Raw genomic sequence first — 22,652 nt, 5'->3', positions numbered from 1 at the left:
ATCTTGTGTTGTTGTTAAGAAATGGTTTCCTATGGTAGAGTGATCCCAGTTTGGCATGTACTTTTTTAATAGTTAAGTTGAGATGACTATCAAATTTTAGGTGGGAGACTATGGTTATTCCCAATAGCTTAGCCTGTGCCACTGGAGCGATTGGAGTAGCATTTGTGGAGTAGATAGTGAATTGACTGTTGTCAGTGTTTTTGTTAGAACTGGTTATAATCATAAGCTGAGTTTTAATGGTTTGAGGATAAATTGGGCTTTGGTAAGGTAGTTTTCAACATCAGAGAATGCTAGTTGAGTTGTTTACAGGAGGGTGGGAATGTTTTGTGCAGCAACTGCATACTGAATGAGAGACGCATGCTGTGTGGAGGTATGGAGGTCATTTGTGAAGATTGTGAATAGTAGTGGTCCTAAGATAGAACCCTGTGGGACTCCTATAGTTATGGCAGCTGAGGAGAGAGAGAATTTTCCCATTTCACAGCTTGGTACCTGTCAGTTAAGTAGCTTTGGAACCAGATAAGAGTGGAATTTGATAGATGATATTGGTTTAGTTTGTTTAGCAGGATTTGGTGCATCAAATACTTTGGACATATCCAAAAAAGAGCTGACACCTAAAATTAGTACCTATAGCTGTACCTTTGATCTGTAAATACCAATCATTCTTATAGAAAAAGGCATTGTGTTCCAAACATAACCCCAGTGCTTTAAATAAAAATTCAGTCTGCATGTGACTATATAATCCTGATCTTTCTGCCCAATACTTTGCTGCTCTTACTCCACCTCTTTGCCTCCCCCACACCCCCCATAAATTAAATATACCAATTCCAAGATCGCACTACAGTGGAGAAAAGTTAATTTCCTAACCTCAATGTATGGTGATCGCGATACAGTGAGGTTAGGAAATTAACTTTTTTCCACTGTAGTGCGTGCTTGGAGATGGTATATTTAATTTACTGGGGGGTAGAGCCCCCCACATGGGGGTGCATGGGTGCTTGCCCCCCCCCTGCAGAAGCGTAGTAGAAAGTGTGTTTGTTAGATAGGTGTTGTTATAGGTGAAGGGGATGTTATTTACATGTGCGCTTTAGTTTTCAGTGTTATGAAGCACACTTTAAGTATTCTGAGTTTTCATTGTTTTGGGTTTTCAGTGTTTTGTGATTTTGATGTTTTGGTCTTAATGTTTTGAATTTGAACGTTATGAAATTTCAATGTTTTGATATATATATATATATATATATATATATATATATATATATATATATATATATATACACTTCACATGACTGAAAACTCAAAATACTGAATTTCATTTGACTGAGACCAACCACAATATCTGATATTCAAAATAGTGAAAACTCGTTTGACTGAGTGTCATTATACTGAAAGCTTACAATGCTGAAATTCAAAATACTGTATTTTAAGCCATAGACATAAACACTTACAACACCAATGACTAACTCTTTCTAAAACTTAAAAACTACTTACTTACCCTCTTAACAGAAATCAGACGATATAAAACCAAACTGCACTCCCACACCCCCCAGTGTGAGGGGCTGTGCCCCCCACACACCCCCAACTATATATATTAACTGCAGTATCACACTACAGTGGGTAAAAGGGCATATATCTTTTACATACCATACAGTACTCACTGTCACATCTGACAGGAGTGCACGGAAACATCTGCAATATTACTTTAGATACTTCCCATAAAAATGTAAAGAGACAAACCAACATTTAGAAACACTACGACATTACTTTCTGCGCTACTATCAGTATTCTGACAGTTGGCACTTCTACACACACACACACACACACACACACACACACACACACACACACACACACACGCACACACACACACACACATACACACACACACACACACACACACACACACACACACACACATACACACACACACACACACACATATATATATATATATATATATATATATATATATATATATATATATATATATATTTATACACACATATACACACACATATTTATAGCTGTTAGTCATTAGTCCACTATTTAGGATACCGATCATTGGATTTGCCAGCTTAAGAAGCTTTGCTGGCATCTTTGTGTGTGTGAGGTCACAGTACAGCAGAAAGTACAAATTTGCCTTTTATCATTTCCTCCTTTCTCTGCTGTTCAATATCTTGGAGTTGGTATACATAAGTAGCAGGATTGGGGGTGCAGAGAGCAAACCCACCCTGCATAAAAGATATCTTAAATATTTTTGTTGTTTTTGTTGCTTTACATTAAGGTCCTTTATGATTGATATTGTTAGTGTCATAAATGTTGCTACTCAAAATACTGACATATAATTATAATGATATATATATATATATATATATATATATATATATATATATATATATATATATATACTTATATAGTTTTATATAGTGTTTCATATATAAGAACACAGAGAGAGAGAGAGAGAGAGAGAGAGAGAGAGAGATGGATGCAAAGCTGTCATAAAGAATAAAATATGTATTTCCCACTGATTTAAAAGTAAAAGGCAAATATTTTCTTTCTTTCTTTTTTGAAGGTTCACACTCGTAAGGACCCTTTTCTGTTGAACACCTATGTTGCCTTATATAGATTTGTACCTCAGGAGACTCAAGATTTGGAGATAAGGTAAATCAGTGCCATGCCAGTTTTTCACACTTTTATGTCATATTTGCAAAATAATGGTCAAGAAAAGAAAGGTACTGTATTAATGATTATTATCACCACAATCTGAGATGCTGAGTTCATAGGTTCATAGATTAATACTAAGCTAACTGCTCTTGTGAGCCATTTTAAGCCTAGCCAATTATCCCTTGTGAGATTCAAACACTGCACCTTGTGTTTGTAAGGTAAACACCTTAACCATTAGGCCACCCTCCCCTAAAGAGCACAGAATAAGAATGCTTCTGCTTGGCAAGGTTTCTGTGTAAAATTATACATGAATAAAATGCATTTCACCTATACCCCTTAAAGGGATGGCTGCAGCTCTCCAGAAACAGACACCAACAATTCAGTTTTGCTATGTGGGAAGGTTGTGTACATATCTTTCAACTGTCCAGAATTTTTCAGAATGTACAGATTTTTGCCCCATTTTTTTTGGTCGTGACCCTTTAGATGTTGTGATAGGTTTTGGTAAATCACTAGGAATTACAATCCCTTAATATCAGGTTTCATATACCTGTGAAAATGTATGCCAAAGCAAAACTTGCTGTTCTAGCACCTTTTTAAGTTTTAAAAAGTTTTAAAAGTGTGTACGTTTTTAGGTTTTTTGTAAGTTTTGTAAACAATTTTACGTTTATAAGAGCAAGTTTTAAAATCTATATCTGTTTGTGGGCCTTTGTCCCCACAATACATTCATAAATCTAGAAAAAATTGCATGATATTTAAAACATTCATGTTCACACATGTCAAGTAACAACATTTACATTTTTTCACAATAAAACCCTTTCTCCATTGTCACTATATTAGGAACAGGATATTGTCAACAGATGTATTTTTGTTGCCTGTACATTCAGTCAATACCAGAGTAGCAGTTAGAGCTGCATGTATACACAGCAGAGGTAAAATCCTTAGAGAGTGTGTAGAACTGAACATGTCATCCTGGAAATGATAATCAGTATTCACATCTTAAGCAAACTGCCTGTATAAAGAGACAGTCTTCAGCTCACTGTCCCTGCGCTAAACCTTGCAAGCATTTTGAAATCCACCAAAGACACATTTGTAATGTTCAGTATAACCATTTCCACTTCTGATACTGTTGTCTGTGCAGGGTTAAGGTCATCCCACAGATAAATCAGGCAAGAATATGAATAGCTGAGCTATATCAAATCTATCATATCAATGAGGAGTATTGAAAAACACAATTAGTGTATAAAACAGACTCAAATTATCAGTAGTAAATGGATACAGAAAGAATCTAAGAGAGACAAGCATTAGGTATTGTTTGTTACTACAGTTTGAATATTGCTACTAAGGAATTTCAGATTTGGTGAACATTTTTGACCACAACATGACAATTAATACCACTATTATTTCTACTAAAGTGCATTATTGTTTATTTTTTTGTGAGGGTGACACCTTCATATCTCCATGATGTGATTTTTGTGAACCCATGTCATCATATTGCATCTCCATCCCATCTTCTGTACTGAAAATAGATTAATCTCTTTTAATATCTAATCAAATCTTTTCCTTCTAGTGGCTTTTCTTTGGCCTCCATCCAGCAGCCTGATTTATCTGTCCATGTATGTATTTATTTATATATATATATATATATATATATATATATATATATATATATATAAAATTTACTATCAAAATCTCGCAACTGACAATTGCGAGTGTAATGTCGTAGAATGAATTACTGATCATTCACATAACTGAAAGTAGGAATTAAGGAAAGTTGACAACTCAGGAAAATACCCACACTTCCGGTTACTTGTACAAAGGTTTTGAAGGGGGCAAGCCCCCCTACATCCCTCATATGAGTAGCTGTGCCCCCCACCCCCTGCTACTTACATATCCAAACTCCGAGGTCATACTACAGTGAAAGGAAAGTGTAACTTTCCCAATCCCCACTATAGTGTGATCACCATTCAAAATAATGAATCCACAAGAGTGAATGCACACCAGCATTCACCCTTATGGAGTTGACATTTTTTAAAATCAATGTTAAGACAACTCGCAAAATTGCCTTTCCAGGTCATGTAACTGACCTGCAACATTTTGATGGTAAACCGGTAAACTTATACATATATGTATATATATTTATATGGTTCTACTTTAAATAATTGAAGAACCAAAATGTCAACTCGTTTAACAGCAAGATGACAACAATGAAACATTCAAAATAGCAAACTCCCAGAATGGCAAATTTCACCTCTTAACATCATTTCTTGTCTTCTTCTTTTTTCCTCTCAAATCACAGTTAAGAATTCCTGTTAATATTATATTCATATTAATTACTACATAATCAAAATTTGAAATACATTTCTTTACTTGTAACATAGGCAAAACAATACTATCATTCTATATAACTGATTATGTCATCTGAGATCTACAACAGTTAATCTTCCCATCATTGCCAATGTTATATTCAATATTTTCACTAACTTTCTACAGTTACATTATGCCTGAACACAGTTCTTTTCATACTTTCCATATTGCATCTCCTCCCCGAAGTTTCTTTGTTTGTGTGAAAAATCTTCCATCTTCTGTTATTACATCAACATCACACTTACGACACTGATTTAGGATGTCTATTCTGTTGCTTATATTTTTGATACTGTTTACATTTATTGAAATCACTGTAAAGTTGCCATTATGTCTATGTTGCAGATTACCAGAAATTGTGTAAATTTGAAGTATTTATCTCATCTGCATTATCCATTTATTTTCTCTCTCTCTTTTACACTTATCCATGTAATGTTTTCTTTTTCTTCTCTTACTCTTGTGACAATATAATTCCCTATCTTCCAGTTTATATTCCTTGTCACTTATTTCAGAAACTTCTTCTATATTATCTTATTTTTCATTTTTATGTTCATGCTTATCTTTATTTTTACCCTGATCTTGCTTCCACACTTTCTCGTACCTTTTTATTGGGACTGTTTCTTCTCTTCGTATACTGTCCTCACTTTTGTTTTCCTCTTCTTCATCCATTTTCTATAGTTTACAATCTATCAATAAATGCCCAATTTTGTTACATTTATAACATTTCAATTCATGCTTTTTTTGCATCATGACCTGTTTCCCGAAGAATATAACATTTCCTCTTATCACAGTTACTTATCAAATGATCACTTTTTCCATGGGGGAAAAGCATGTTTTCGGTTGTCCCCAATATTTTACTATACCACTGTTCCCCTCTACTAGGGACCAGAAAATGTTTTCTTTCTCCATTTTCAGTAAAATATGACAGTCCATCCCCGGGTCCATAATCTTTTGTTACCATAGTCTTTGCTAACACCCATAACGTCTTTACAAATTTTGCTTAAATGTCTCTTTAAAGTCTCCTTTTCAACTTCTGTTCAAAACTGAACATGAATTTTCTCTTTGTTTCCTTTTGAAAATGCTTTAACCACATAAGAATTCCACGGATTAATGTCCCTTTTCTTCTTATACTTCCCCACAAAACTTTCCAGAGCAGAACCAGTCTCAGAAATAAAGCCACAAAATGTCTATGAATTAGAATAAAAGCTCTTACTTCCTGAGCCTAAACTCCCAATGGAACCATTAGATTGCCCCAAGTGTCATCCTTTGATTGTTGATATTTACTTTCCTTTGTTCATGTTTCATCACTTTCTTCCCTGAAATTTTTTTAACAGTCTTGGCATATGATTCCTTTATCTGGCAATCTTCTTTCAAAATAGCTTCCAATTCCTCCAGTTGAATTTTGTGTAGAATTTCACCCAATAAAATATCTTTTCCACTGGCTAGTTCTGAAACCCTTCCAGCTATAGGGTTGCAATAACATATCCACCGTTGTTTTGAATATTTGCTTCTGATAAACAAATTCTGCAGAAACAGCTCCTCATAATCTTTTAGAGCTTCAAATACTGCACCAGCATTTGCCTGTGTGCTATCTACCATTTTGGATCTCCTTAAATGAAGTTATCCCAACTGCAACTGCACTAGAAATGGAACAAATACTCTCCTAAGGAGTACGGGAAGTTCTGCAATGCCCTGACCAGATTTCCCCTAGTATAGCATAAATACCACCTTGGGTCTTCCCTGAAAAGAGGATGTAGTTCTATTGGGACTAACCTGGTCAAGAAAGGATAAAATACAAAAGAATAAAATTCCACTGCCCATGACACCTATCTCAAAAATCAGTTTCCTTAATTATGGAACACAAACAACCTCAATTTTTTTAACTACTTATTCATCAACTGGCAAACATATGCTACAAAGAACTGCTCCTTTACTTTATAAATAGCAACTCACTTGACATTCTAGTATCTTCTCCTAACAGGTGATCCAATCTCTTTGGCCTTCTACTCATTAATATAACACCAGTCTACTTTATAGCTAAAACTTCCACCTCCATGATCAAATATGGTCAACAATGCAATCATATTTTGACTATGAACTCAGCCTTAGATTGCATCAAACTCTGCTGTATTTGGAGACCACTCCAGGGCAAATTTCCTAACACTCTCAGAGAGCTTCAAGAAATTTAAAGCTCCAGGAGACCTTATAACAAAAGCAGCCTTTATACTCCCTGACTTTTAATCCTACATTATTTCCTATATCAAAGTATCTGTCCACAATCATTATAAGTATGATGGAAAATAAGAAGCCCCTTTGGTGGAACCCCCCAAAAAACCCTTTAGTAAAAGAAAAAAAAAACTTCTGGCACTAAAGAATGAACTCAAACTCCCTCATTATACAAGTAAACTTAAAAAGGTCTGCAAACAACTAACATTTACAAACCCAGGAATCAAATGACTATCCCCACCTCTTCAAATTCTTCTTTAACTATGGTAAGAATATCAGAGGTAATACTCATCCATGAATGGAGCTGATCTCAAATGGTAATACCTATTCCCAGCCTGAGGACATTGCCAGTATACACACGGGTATATTTAGCTCTAACTTCTCTCTATTGTTCCCTGCCTGCTCCTCTCTCCACTTACTTGTGACTCCCTCTGCAATTATTTATTTATTGTAATTGTAAACAGTGTAGGTACACTGGACAGCAGATGTTTTTAGGCGTGATATAGACTATACAGGTAAAAATACAACAAAGTTTTTACAATCTTCTTCTTTTGGCTTTTAAAATTAAAAAGTACAATGACAAAAAGACAGACCAAGAATTGTGCAAAATAAAATTTAACATAATATTAGTTATGCATATGTGCAATGAGAAACTAAAGCAGTGTGCAAAGTAAAAACAAAGAGCATATGTCAACAATGAAGCAGTTACTGGCATTATGGATGGAAACAGTAATAGAACACAGTATTCTGTAGATTTTATTCTTATTATTATTAATTACTTATTTATTTATTGACATTTGTTGACCGGGAAAGTCCACTGGGTTGGGACCCATTTTCAGTGGAGGCCCAGGGAGAAAAGCTCCGCAATTAACAAAAAAAGTAAAATAAGTAAAGTAAAAATCTTTATACAAATAAATAGCAACAGTAAGTAGATGTTTCAGGTTTTACAGATATAGTTTGAAGAGAAAAAAGTTAAAAACATTTATATACAATGTACAAAAAAACCTTAGATAGCCATTGGTATTGTAGTACAAGGAAATTGAGGTGCTTCCTTTGGTATCTCATGACATATGCCAAAAAGTAAAACACATAGCAGTGATAGAGCTAATACTATCAGGGTAGGCTTTTTTATTTTTTTATTTTTCCCTCTTTTTTTTTTTTTATTATGGAGCTGGCTTACAAATTTATGGGATACTAGTAATGCAAAGAAAACACTAGCAAATAGCATAATAGAGTAAGATAAAAGGTTTGCAAAGGGTAGGGTAAGTGAACTTCAGAAAGAAGGTGATATAGTAATAAAAAATTATAGTTCTTACTGAGCTACAAAGATTAATGGCTTGATAATACAAATCAGAACATGAAGTTGGGGTAATGAAAACTAGATGGATAAAACTTAAAATTCAGTGTGATATTGATTCAGTAATTAATAACTGAACAATCTTATTTAGAATATATTACATGTTTAATTTATTAATATATAAAATTGGATAGCAAAGTGATGCAGCTCTATCATTGTCGCCTCACAGCTAGAGGTTCTCCAGTTCAGTTCTCTGCTGGAGTGCCTTCTGTGCAGAGTCTGCATGCCCTCCCTGCATTCGTGTGGGTTTCCTCTGACTGCTCCGGTTTCCTCCCACGTTACAAAGACATGTGTCTGGAGCGTTTCTCTACCGAAAATTGGCTTTGTTCCAAGTCAGACTTTCCCGGTTAACAAATGTTAAATCGATAAAAATGAAATAAAAAATTTAATAAAACAATGGAATGAAATATGTTTTACATTTGAAGATAGATTAACACTTGCTAAGATAATTATACTTCCATACATCCTTTATTATAATCAGCATTCTGAATGCCAGAGAAGAAACTAATCAAAAAAAAAAAAGGAAATTTCATTTTTGTGACATCCTAAAAACCCTAAAATTTCATGTAAAAGTGATATTAGACCATGGGGATATGGTGGGATTATTTTTTTCCTATTTAGAGTCTTAATTCTCAGCTGCATTATTTAGCATGATGATAATATGGCTAGATCCTCCATGTATTAGTCAGTGGAAAATCATATAAGGAAGAAAAGTATTAGTACTAATTGTTGGAGACACATCTTCAATTAAATTTGAAATCATTAGTAACATCTTATTGTAGTCAAAAATATTTTTGAAGGAAAATCAATTACCAAATTAAATTATTCTACCTATATAGCACTGATTTTTAAAATATTTCAGAAATTAATTTTTTTAAATCAAACTGTGAAAAATGGGAATAAATTATCTTCCCCATAGCTCAGTCATCAGAGTTCCTAGCACGTTTTAATCGCGGAAAGATGGAAATACTTAAAACCTTAAGATGTTAATGTGGTATGATTGGATAAATAATAGAGCTGTAATTTCCTTAGTAAAAGTTATTGAGGAAACAAATATGGACATTTTTCATAAATTACTATTCTCCATCATAACAGATAAATTAAACTGTTAGTTGCTTTCTTTAACAAAGGAATATGAATGGAAATCAGTACCAATATTGCTGGAGTATATAATATTCATTATAAGTAGGGACAACTCCTATAAATGAAGTTTATCTAATCTATACAGAATGATTCAATCTAGTGGAAATAACTTTGATAAAAAATATTGGAACTTTCTGATTACTAGTGACTTAAATGATTTAATGAACAGTGAGAGCAGAAATGTACTGTTGAGATCAATTCATCACAATTCTAGCTTATAGTAGATAATTGTATGTGAAATTTATACATAGACCCCGGGATTCATGAACCTTGCGCCAGGCGCCAGCATAGCGTCGGCGTTATAAAGCCAAATATGGCCACCGAGCGATTCAGGTATGAAGCAATCCCACGTGCACTACCGGCGTGCACCGGACCTGCGCCGCCCCCGGCGTAGGTATGCTAATCACACTGTGTGCGGTATTGCACCATGCAAATGAAGGCAAATAGCGATCCACGAAGTGGGGCATGCGTAGCGTAAGACGCGGCAATGTAAACCAAAAAAAACGGTTTACATTTACCCAAACATGACCAAGGAGTAACGGAAGGCTGTCAACGTCAGGTATCATACAGGTGCAATATGCCAATGGTGAAAGGCACCGAGAATGTCCAAAGAAAACATGCACAAACTGTAAATAATGACAAAAATGTCATGTACGTAGAAACCACAGCAGAACCCCCGGATATGTGTACAGAAGGTGCAAAGCAATGAAATAATATGACAATGTCCTAAAAGAGCTGTATAATACACATCAGCTGTACAGCCACCACACACCATAGTATGTATGGAAAGCCTCAACCCCAGCGCAAGGGTTGTCAAGGAGTGGTGGCAGTGTTCGGCGCCGTAACCATGTATTAGCAGTCAATGCCATGCAAATGAGGCAGATAATAGTGAATCGCAAAGCTGGCGCCGGTGTAAGGATGGAGCAAACGGCGTAGCGGTAATACACCGGGACGTGACCTACAAGACATACATGTCAATCGCAGAGGGGTGTGCCACTGTAGGAGGAAGCATATTGGAGGCCAGCAAACCTGGGCTGTACAATGCACATCACAGCAGCAGGACCGGCGTGAGGAAATAGATGCGCTGAGAGTACATAATGCGCGCACAGATGCATGTGCACGAGGATGACTACGTTCCCCAACCCAGTCATGTGACGGCCTCCCCGTCAACAACCACGGATATAGGAAGGTAATGCAGAGAATATGAGGAAATGCGGAAGCAGTGTAATTGGAGCCGTAATGAGCAATCAACACCAATCAATCCAGGAAGGGCAAACGGCGGCTGACAACTCTGCATGCAGACTCCTGCATAACGGGAAAGGGAGGCATATGAATGCAAAGATAGTAGGGGATGTAGTAGAAATGCAAAGAGCAAAGAACCGAAATAGCACAGCCAAGTACAGAAGTAGCATAACTGCGGCTGCAGATAAAATGCATCATATGCCATATGCCTGCAGGATGCAGTAATGTAAGATGCAAAGCTAAGCCAATGCAGGCAACTGTAATGTAACACTAAAGGCAATACCGTTGCAGTTGCAACCGTAAAACACCGAAAATAATCCATGGATACGGCTGCACAGACACACCCAATGACATCACCGGGTATACAGCACAACAGTATAAAGTGTGAATGCACACAACACACAGCGATTTCCCAAACGCCGCACCGTAGGGTGTAAACACATGGGGAACTTTTAATATGTATATGGTGGGTGCCGCCGTGGCCGTGATGCATAGGTATGTGGCAGAGACAGACGGAGTTGCGGAGGATGGTGCCGACAACTACCGTAGGCCTCACAGAAGAAGGAGAGTGTTCAGACCAAGGGTGACCTACCAGGGGCTGCAAGACCTGGAGATAGTAGAGCGCTACAGGGTGGACAGGGACACGTTACAGCAAATAGTGGAGCTGTGCCGGCCACGCCTGAGAACAAGAGACAACAGAGGGGAGCCCATCCCAGTGGACACAAAAGTATGTGTGAGCTTGCGAATACTGGCTACAGGTACCTTTCAAAGGCCAACCGGGGATATAATGGGTATCTCACAGGCATCAGCATCTAGGGTACTACACCAGTTCCTGGATGCCATGTTACGACATGCCCATGAGTATATAAACTTCCCCAGATCTCAGGAGGAGTTGGCTAGCAATATGCCGCTTCCACCGTGTGGCACAATACCCGGAGGTACTGGGTGCGATCGACTGTACACACATAGAAATCAAGTCACCGCCCAGGGAGCAGGGTAGACGCTACACAAACCGCAAGGGATACCCCTCCATCAATTGCCAGGTCGTGTGCAATGCGCAGGGCATTATCATGGATGTGTGTGCTGGCAGCCCTGGAAGCTACCACGACTCCCATATCTGGCATGCCTCACAGCTGTATCAGGTATTCGCCAGGGGCCACATCACACAAGGTCACCTTGTGGGGGATGCTGGCTATGCACTGGAGCCGTGGCTAATGACACCCATCAGAAATGCACACACACACATGCAAGAACGCCATAATGAGGCACACGCACAAACCAGAATAATCATAGAGCGTGTGTTTGGGATGTTGAAATCACGGTTCCGGTGCTTGGATACATCCGGTGGAGCCTTGCAGTACTCTCCAGGCACATGTGCCCACATATTCATAGTATGTTGTATGTTACACAATATGATTCTGCGGAAACAGCTGCTGCAGGGACATAATGGTGTAGGGCCACCAAGCCCGCCACAACTGCCAAGGCAAGCACAGGCACAGGGCGTTCAGCGCCATGAACACGCTGTGCCAGCCCCAGTAGGTAGACGGAGGCGTACCCAATATGCCCACGCCCTGGCAAAGAGGGAACGCATAGCACATACTTTGACAGCGTAGGCCCCATGGACTGACACCTCCTTACCTGCACACACAGTGAAATGGACGCCACACAAACATGTCCGCCCGTAATGTGTACCGTATGGCCGGACCTATGTGTGACTCCAACAAAGGCACCACCCAAACACTGCACACCCAATAGCCAGCAGAGCATGGAACGCCAACACCTCACCGCACGCCGGTTCTACAGCACACGGCGTAGCCGTATGCTGCCACTATCGCCGCAAGTCGACCACATATGTACTTATGTGCATACACAGATACGGAAATAGATATCAGTACACATGTAGAAATATATGTACACATACACAGATATAAAGTACAACAGGTTAATATGGAACCCAGGGATGCAAGTTCACAGATAAGTAAGACGCGAAATCTCCACATAGTAAACATAGTGACCGACAACCCGATCATCCGGGAGGGTGGGCAGAGCAGGGAACGCCAGCCATGGAAATGTCAACCTGCATCAATACATATCCGCGTGTCGGGATGATCACCAGTCCACGGTACAGTAAAGGGATATGTGCGTGTCATATCCATAGGATATGAGTGCGGAGGTACACGCCGCTGCCGGCGATGCGGCCAACGTAGGTATTGTGTGCAACCGTCGGTGCGAAAGCGGCAAGCATACCAGTCAAGTGTACGTCATTATGAGGAACGTACCTCATTTGGGGTCTAAAACAGTTCATGTTCCTCGCAGTTCCTCAAAGTTCCACATTGAAAATGTCTGTCAAACATTCATTGTTAGGAATGTATTTAAATGACATCCTGGTAAATAGAAATTAATCATAGTAATTCATTAAAGGTTCTTCATTGTAAGTAAATCAGCATATTTTAACCATCCTATGACCTACTTAGCTGAAGTTGTTAGTATGCCATTAGTATGTGTTCCACATTATGCCCATTTGTTCCACATTAGTAATGTGTGTGTTCCTCATTTTGGAAATGGAAGGTTGAGAGCCATGGCGGCAATATGTGTATGTGTGAGGTGAGGTTGTCGTGTGTTCCGCTGTGTGTGTGTAATGTGTGTGCCACTGTAAAATGTGTATGTAGGTGACATGTCACAGGCGGAGTGTAATAACATGTGTAGGCATACAGTACAGGAACCATAGGCGTATGTACAGCAGTACCCACAAAGTAGTACTGACATCTCCTCAGTGGCTATGCGCGTGGCGACGTAAAACGATGCAAAGCGGAAATGTCCCAGAATGTACCACAGGGCCATAGCCAACAGGAGATGCAAAGGACACATGTACAAACCATGACCGTATGTATGGCGGCCATATGGTAGACTCAACACGATACGTTGGCAACGTTACACAGCATCAGGCATGTACGGCGAAAATACGAATGTGCTATCCCGGCACCGATCGTGAACACTTACGGTCCCGTAAATACCGCTGTGTGTTCCACGACCGTTAAGTAAGCAAGCGGCACGAATAGGAGGCTACCGGTAGCATACAGGCCGTCCCAAGTATAGGACCACAATCACCGTAACTATCAGTGACAAAATGCCAATGGATAGTAGGCACGGACGAACATCCGCAGATATATAACCGATGTGAAGGAGGAATACGTGCAGGAAGCACACATGCAGGTGATACCGACACCACACATCAACAAAACAAACATTCCCAGAACAACAGACAGGTAACCTGCAGCTCCCCAAGCAGGGATGGAGCACACACACAAGCATATCTTGTATGTATAAATGCAAGACCCACACCCCGTACCCGTCACCCACATCCGCAGATATACCCCATCGCACATATCAAAGGGATAACAGCTAAAACCGTAGCAGAAACATACAGGCAGTCAATGACAGCGCATACCCGCAACAAGCCGCGTGGGAAACACTAGCAGCAGCTGATGCATCCCTGCATCCGTTGTGTACAGGAATATAACAGCTATGTTACACATCTGAATGCACAATGCCATCGACAGACGCCGCCAGGACACGGACACCCACATGTCAAACAGAATACCATACCCAACACACACAATCCACGGCTAACACCACAGCGTAATGTACCTGACACCACACATAGCGTATGCAGTCACACAAACATTATACAATACATACCATCCCCACGGTAGTGCAAATAACTAACGCCACACGAGGAATGAACCATGGCCTAGTTTCCCGGGTAACGTACGAATGGAGGAGGATCACCAGTGATATGCGCATAAGTACACACTGAGGAACAGCTATTGGCGTGATGAACCCACATGCCTCAGGTGACGAATAAAGGAAGACTCCCTGGATATTCAAACCGTATGTTCATAACGAACACAAACGCTATTGAAAGGAAATACTGAGAGGAAGATATTGACGAATACAGAAGCAAAGGCCGGAAAGGTATGTCGAACCCACGAGATGTACTGATGTGTAACGCATGATACGTATGACTAATCTGCACTGTATGTGAACGATGTGTGTAAGTAAAGATACCTGTCCATTAGGCAGAGAGTGGTGAAAGGTGGTTATGTAATGCTAAGCCGTGGAGCATACCAACGACTGTGGACAACGTGTGCACAGCAGTGGGACAACATGTACACAGACGTGATAACCCAAGGTCCGCCATAGGGATTCCAAACACAGAACAATGCCACCACCCACGCCGATGCTGTCAGTGGATATCGAACAATGAAGCCCCACAGCAGGGGATAGGCCATGTATGTATAGTGTCACAGCACACATGTGCATGGGCATATACCGTCGATGTCATACGGAATGTGCACGACGTGCACGTATCCCACGCAGTAGGGGTGACTATGTCAATTATGTGTAATGCAAAGCTGTCATGATGGATATGTTCAGAAATCATAGACAGTATCACAGGCATAGCATGCATGATGGAGGGATGGCCTAATGTTATGTACATAAACAAGATATGTATGGCCTGCACATATGGGACAGTGTAGTAGCAGAATAGGTACCGAAATGGAGGAACAGCAAGTAACCATGTCCAAACGTTCCGTAGCAGGTGCAATGTGTGCCACAATGATGTCCGGCAGGGCCGTGTGTAAACACATGTGAAATGTACACAGTAGTGTCACCCCCCCCATGGTAGTGTCCACTGAACGGCAGAAGTGGATGTCAACTGTATGTCTATACAGTACTTCCGCTGTGGTGGTACCATGGGTCTGTGTCACCCTACCAGCAAGGGAGCTATCACATGACTAGTGACACAGTGTGCCCCTGTGGGATGTGCACAGGACCTATGTCCCACAGCACGGTGTGTGTCCAGTCTGTGGATATCACACAGACGCCGGGGCTGAGCAATGTGGCATGTGTGCACACATGCAGGACTGCTCCTCCCACCCTGCCCACTGCAAACGCCATGTAGGAGTACTACATGCATCAGTAATGCGGAGAACATGGCCCATGGCAGAGTAGATTACACCCCTGTGTTAGTGGTATGCAGGTGAGTACAGATGTGTTACATGACTGTCATTTGCATATGTAAACTGTCTGAGCTGGGTAGACATCACAGCATGACTATACTGAGACATGTAACGTTGTATCCATTGTGTAAGGTACACCACATATGTGTTATTGTAACACTGCCCGCGTGTACATGTGTGTATGGCACAGGTACAAGGGCACCCAAGGTATCAGCTAGACATACGGTCCAGAAATGCGTGGTCCTGCACATGTGTACCCACGCCATGGTGGAATATGGCAACCACAGCACCATGTGGGGCATGTGTGTGTACAGCAACCATGTACAACGTGATATGCATGTATAGGGACAGTATCCATGTGATACACACTGCATGACTGTCACTATGCAAAGGTGATGTGTATGCACTATGTGTGATGTAACTGATGCAATGATATCTACATGATATATCTGCCACACTGACACCTGTATGGTTGTTAGCAATATGAGTAGGATGAGCTAGAATGCTGCCAGGTATGTAGATGTGGTATATGTAGGCATGGACAATACTCTGTGACAGCAGGTAGTGTACGTATGCAAATAGTGAGCATGAGGGGCCACATGACTGAGGACTGTGCAATGTCACACGTCCCTGACTTGTTGTAGTTAGCATGATATGCTTGCACCACTGTGTGACCTGTACAGGAGGCACATGGCGTAACATCCTGAGACATAGGGTCCGATGTGATGCTGGATGTGTACATTGGCAATAGCATAAAGTGGAATGGCGCTGAAGGGCAAAGAGCGGATCATGTCTGATGTGATACCCTCTGTACCACCCCAACCACCCATGCAATAGTATGACAGGTGGCCAGCATGGGATGTGGTGTGCTGTGGCACAGAAGCCCAACAAGGGTGCCAGTAAAGGCATGCAGGTAGTCAATGAGTGTGTGAAGCATGTATGTCAGGATGTGGCCCAATGCCATACTGAATGGGCCAGTCATGGGTGTACAAATGCAGCCCCATACGTGCAATGCAGTACCACCCATGTGTAGTGTGATAGATGTGGTAGTGTGGTGGTCAGGGTACACAATGTACATGAATGGGCTAGCAGTCAATGCAGTGTGCTGCTGCAGAGACATGTAACAGCCAGGTTGGCGGGATACAACAACTACGGAGATTTGAGGTGACATTGGGACTGTGTTCCCGGACATAACATGTGCATGGCAGTACTATGTATGTGTCCACAGGGTTAATACAATGTCCAGCCAAGGATTGGAACCCTGTAGTGAGTGAGAGTGTGTATTGTTGGTAGGTACCCCATTGACAGGCACGATGCCAGCAACATCTGTGTTGGCAATGCCTGCATGACTGTTGTATGCTGCATTGAATGTGGATGTAGTCAAACAGCAGAGACATACCACCACACTGCGTGAGGGCCCACACTGCAATGTATGGCAGTCATGTGTAGGTAGCTAGCTGTGGAGTATGTGATGCACCATGAGGACACACCATGACTGTCAAGTGACACACCACACACATGTGAACATAACTACCGTGCAACAGCCTGCACATGTGCCCATACAGCACGTGTGCATGGAACAGGAATACCACTGTGGCGTCTGTGAAAAGGCCAGTACCACCATGTCTCTGTGTGGAATAGCATGGTCCCTACCAGTGTGTAAATGTAGCAGAAGTGCACTGTGATCAGTGTTGGCATAGGCACGTAGACTGTCCATCGACGGGTGCCATGCCATCAACTACCTCTGTCAGTGGATGTCAGTAATACCGGCTGTAGAGTGTATGTACCATGCATGCTGCTATGGTTGTGTGTTTAGGGTGTGGCTAGCAGGGCTGAGAAGCATGGATGTTCAGCAAACAGAGGGGATGTGTGTAGGCATAGCACACAGACACATGGAGGTTTGGTGCATGCCGAGGGTAGTGTAGGTATGGTATGTGTCGTGTAATGTGTCACCCAGCTATGCGTACTGCATGGCCAAGCATGTGTGGGTACATGGGAGTCCATACTAGGGAAGGGCGTGTTGCTGTCAATACATAGCAGTAGCAACTGTCCTAGGTGCAATGTACAGTATGCCAACACGACCAGCATGTAACCTGTGGTGTACAGTGTATTCACTGTCGCGTGTCACAATGTGCGTAGCGGTCACGAACATGGGTATCTGAACATGGATTACCTATGATGCAATGTGTCTTGGGAATATACAGTATGTGTGTAAATCACTGTGTGGTGTGGGAACCACCCACCCGTGTGTGTTGCAGTCCAGGTATGTGCCTGGGAGGTATGATCTGTGTACAATCTGGACTGGCAGGTGTGCCGTGTAGGGCATGGAGGCAGGTCCCAGGCACTGCAGATAAATGACATGTGTGCTTTACTGTGTGTGAAGTGCTTGTGTACAGCACAGTGGAGGGTGTAAGCATTGTCACACATCACTGCATGCTGTGCCTACCTGTGACAGCCCTGCCGGAGACAGACATGTGACACCGCTGCACAGGCAGCATAGCATGTGAAGATGTACATGTGGGCTTCACACCTTAGGCAGATGTCCACAGGTCATGTGTGCCATGGTAGTGTGGTTGAACACGACTATCAGACTGGACAAACACCACATGCCTGCATAACTACAGTATGACCATAGTCAACAGTCCCAGTGACAGAGTAGGCCAATGTACACTATCCCTGCGTGCAGACCACTGGCTACTGGACACCTGGCTAGACACACACCCGGAGGGTTAATTCACCATTGAGCCATCACATGTCCCAGTCCATGTGGGCCGTACAATGTCATCACAGGGTGGTCACAATAGCAGGTGGCAAGGCAGACACGGTGTACCAGGTGATGTGTCATGTGTGCATATGTCGACTAGCACAGCCGTTCACATGTCTGCAACATACTGGTGCACGATGTATACTGTTACATGATGTATGGAACTGCACTGTCACCCACTACAGGGCCATCTGACACAGGTGTGTTGTGACAGGTGTAACCCATGTTTGCACAGGATACACACCGCTGTTGTAGGCAGCCATGCTGGTGGCTACCAGTGATATATGCAGTGGTCATACAGACATACCGTACACAGTGTTCATGCAGGAATGTCCATTATCGTGGACGATGTGCTGCTATGTGAATGTAGGTGTGTGTTGTGAATGTTACACATCCAGAAGACACCATCTGGTGCAGTCATGGTTGTCAACACCAGTACACACATCCACAGCAGTCAGAACCCAGTCCTGACAATGTGTGTCAGTCACCCTCGTACTGTGTGACATATGTGCACATGGCGGAACACCTCCCACTGTCATCTAAGCTGGCTACATGATGGCTGGAATGTGCTGTAGAAATGTACAATGCTGGTAGCCCAATGAAGTACCTGGAATCAGACACAGTACGCTATGTCAGCCATGTAAACCATGCACAACAATGACCGCCCAACAGACACAAACAATGCATTGACACATGGAACATGTGCACATGACAACCCCAATGAGGTATGTTGCACATATTGATGTACAATTGTCATCTATGGCCATAGCATGGATGCAGACACACATACTCCACAGGTAGTACCATGTGATGTAGGTAGGGGGCATTGCTCGTGTACATGTCACAGTAGCTGTACAGACACATGTCCTGCATAGCCGTCATGTAGGGGTAGCTGTGGTATGTGACAGCTGGACATGCCCGTACAAATGACCATGTCCCACAGGAGATGTGTTATGTGTGTACCACATGTGACGTGCTGACAACAAGCTGTGATGTGTACGGCTGCCGGTGTACCTGTGTGACATTGTGATGGGTGCAAAGGCATATAGTATCGTATTGCATGCCCACAAGCCCCACATAGGTGCATAGCCTGAACATACAATACAAGGAGTGTGTGGGATGATAGCAACCCACAGGAGGAGATGGGTATGGACAGCAGCCCACAACCACATGTGTGTGTACGGTGTTCACGTCCACGACACATGAGCATCTGAGAGGCTAGTGTTACAGCTGTACAGGGTTGCATGCATATATGTTCAGCAACATCCCTGTGTGTCCCACCACTGGCCCGTGGACCGATGGACACCAACCAAATGTGCAGATATGAGATGTGCACAGCACATCACAGATGCCTACTGTAGAACAGGCTTACCGTGTAGACATGTGCACAGTAGGTCTGCGCCAGCTGCAGTCAAACATGTAATGTGCTGAACCACACCAATAGTCCAGGCCATGCCACAGATGGACGTGCATGCATCTGTGTATGTATGGCTGTGAATGTCTCCCGCATAGCAATATAGCTGTGTCACCGTTGTGAACAACAATATGAATCGGTTATATGTGAGAGGGTGCGTCATACAGCGTATGGTCTGATCGACGATACCATCAGTGACCCTGCTATGTGAACATCCCTGTCCCCATACATGGATACCTATGCTGTGCCCAACACCACATTCACAGAGGGAGGGATGGCGGTGTGTAGTGCAGCAGCAGACATGGGGTGGCAGCAGGCACTGGATGTACACATATGTGGTACCCACATCAGTGCAGGCAACCATCCATGTGCACGGGATAGCGGTGTGTGTCCACATACAGCACTGTGTTGATCAATATCCCAGCACATAGCACCTGCCAGGGTTACAGTGTATGCATGGATGTGTGATACCTGCATGCACCAGACACACCCTCAGCAAGCAGCGTGCAGCATACCTCGCTTGAGGCCAGTGTCCACACCATGGCGATAGACATGTTGAATGTCCATATACACATAGCAATGACATATGGAATGGACAGCCACCCTGCCAATATCGTAAAACCCCAGGTGGATCACAACCCAGTGCCATGTATGTGGCATACCCTGCCATACCATGCAGACCTGCCCAGCAAGGCTGCATGAGCTATCACAGTCCTACATGGTGCAATGGACAAAGGCACTCTCACTATCAACCATACACAGCAGTAATGTGGTGGTGATGCACCCTGTGGTGTCACAGGTGCTGTGTGATGCTCTGGACAATGTGTGTGTGTACATGCTATGCATGGCCTGTCCTGCTAATGTGTCATGGTTACACATTGCCCTATGTCTATCACATGTGCAACACAGGTGAGCTGTGGCAAGTTGTCCAACACCCGTACAGTGCTGTGTGGATGTACATGGCACAACACATGCATGTGCAGGTGTCCATGTGTATGTGTACAGTGCCACTGCTGACGTTCACAATGGCTACAGACGTGATGTGTACTGACATATACACAGTGTCCAGGTGAACAGCAGCACCAACGTCACATGGGGACCTATGCCAGTGATATGGACACAGGTGCAGCCAGGTACACATGTCCACAGCTGGCTAACATCTACATGGTGCGTGTACAGTGTGATGGGGTGGCAAACAGATATGATGTGACACACACTGCTCAATGGTGTGAAGCCAACACATCGGCTGTGTCACTGCCACGATGCCTTTCACAGATTACTGTGCAGATGTCGTACTTGTCATAGCAATGCATCTCCAACAGTATGCCAGCACAGCAGTGTAAATGTGACCTGCCACCATCATTATGTCTTACAGATAATGCCACGATCCCGGCTTCCTGCATTCAGTCGACAGGAGGAGGAGGAGGTGATCATACCATACCTCCATACTAATCATGACATGTTATTTACTCATGTGCCACAGCAGGCACAGGAACGACAGGAGATGTGGGAGGAGATGTGCAGGAGGGTGAACAGCCTGGGCGGATACAACCGCACTTATCAGCAAATCCGCAGGCACTGCACAGACCTGATCCGGCATGCAAGACAGCGTGCCGCTGCAATCGCCAGACAACAATGTGGGACAGGTGGTGGGCCACCAACCCAGCCCCCACTCACAGCCACGGAGGAGCTCCTGGCCAGTCTGGGGACACCCACGGAACAACACGCAGAAACCCATGCGTCCATCGTGGAGGTGGGTGTCTCCCGAACTATGAGCTTGGAGCTGCATGGTAAGTCAGGGTTGCATGTTTGTATGATAAGTGACGTGGGGGTGGGTGTCATAGTACAACACATAATATAGCCATACATGCCAGGTATATGGCCACACAAGACGCATACTACAGTATGCTATGTTGTGTTAGCAGACATGTGCATAGCACATGCTAACTCACAGATGCATGATGTGACATGCACACTGCTGACTGTGGCGATAGTAATGGATAATGTGTATACCTTTGTGTCATCCCTTTACAGGTACGTCTGGCGTGTCGCAACACAAGGGTCTGTTGCAGGTAAGTCTGTTGCTAGTCAAAGGCATGATATGGTGTATTGATATTCCCCATGTGTCCAGGCATGACATGCACACCTGTGTGTGCCCCAGTCACGGTATACAGGTTGCACCACCCGACACACACACCACCCATGTACAGTAGATACAACCGTTAGCGTGAGTGGCATGACACCACACGACCTATTGGTGTGTTACGTGCATTCAGCTATGCATACAATGGTGTAGGTGTTCCACAATGGCTGCATGTGTAGTATGCATCGGTATGCCTCTGCAGTATGCACACAGTACCACATAGTGAGCTGTGATCTTGCCAGAGCACAGGTGTTACCAATGTGACCTATGCCCCTGCATCGGTGCACGTTGTGACATGGCACATGCCATGTCCCATGCTGCGT

At 42.7% G+C, this 22,652-nt stretch overlaps 1 protein-coding gene across 2 annotated transcripts in view; it reads left to right on the top strand.

Moving 5' to 3' along the window:
- Positions 1–22,652, top strand: part of STAC (SH3 and cysteine rich domain) — a 1,460,498-nt gene that overhangs the window by 1,321,285 nt on the left and 116,561 nt on the right. For both annotated transcript variants that reach the window (XM_044064992.1, XM_044064993.1), the window contains exon 9: positions 2,564–2,652. In XM_044064992.1, coding sequence (XP_043920927.1) covers positions 2,564–2,652 — 89 coding nt within the window. The remainder of the gene's footprint in view (positions 1–2,563; positions 2,653–22,652) is intronic.

The sequence above is a fragment of the Protopterus annectens genome, chromosome 3.part0, assembly GCF_019279795.1.
Source record: "Protopterus annectens isolate FY-2018-M chromosome 3.part0, PAN1.0, whole genome shotgun sequence".
NCBI classification, from domain to species: Eukaryota; Metazoa; Chordata; order Ceratodontiformes; family Protopteridae; genus Protopterus; species Protopterus annectens.
Note: the sequence above shows the minus strand (reverse complement) of the source record. Positions and strands in the feature narration are given on the sequence as shown.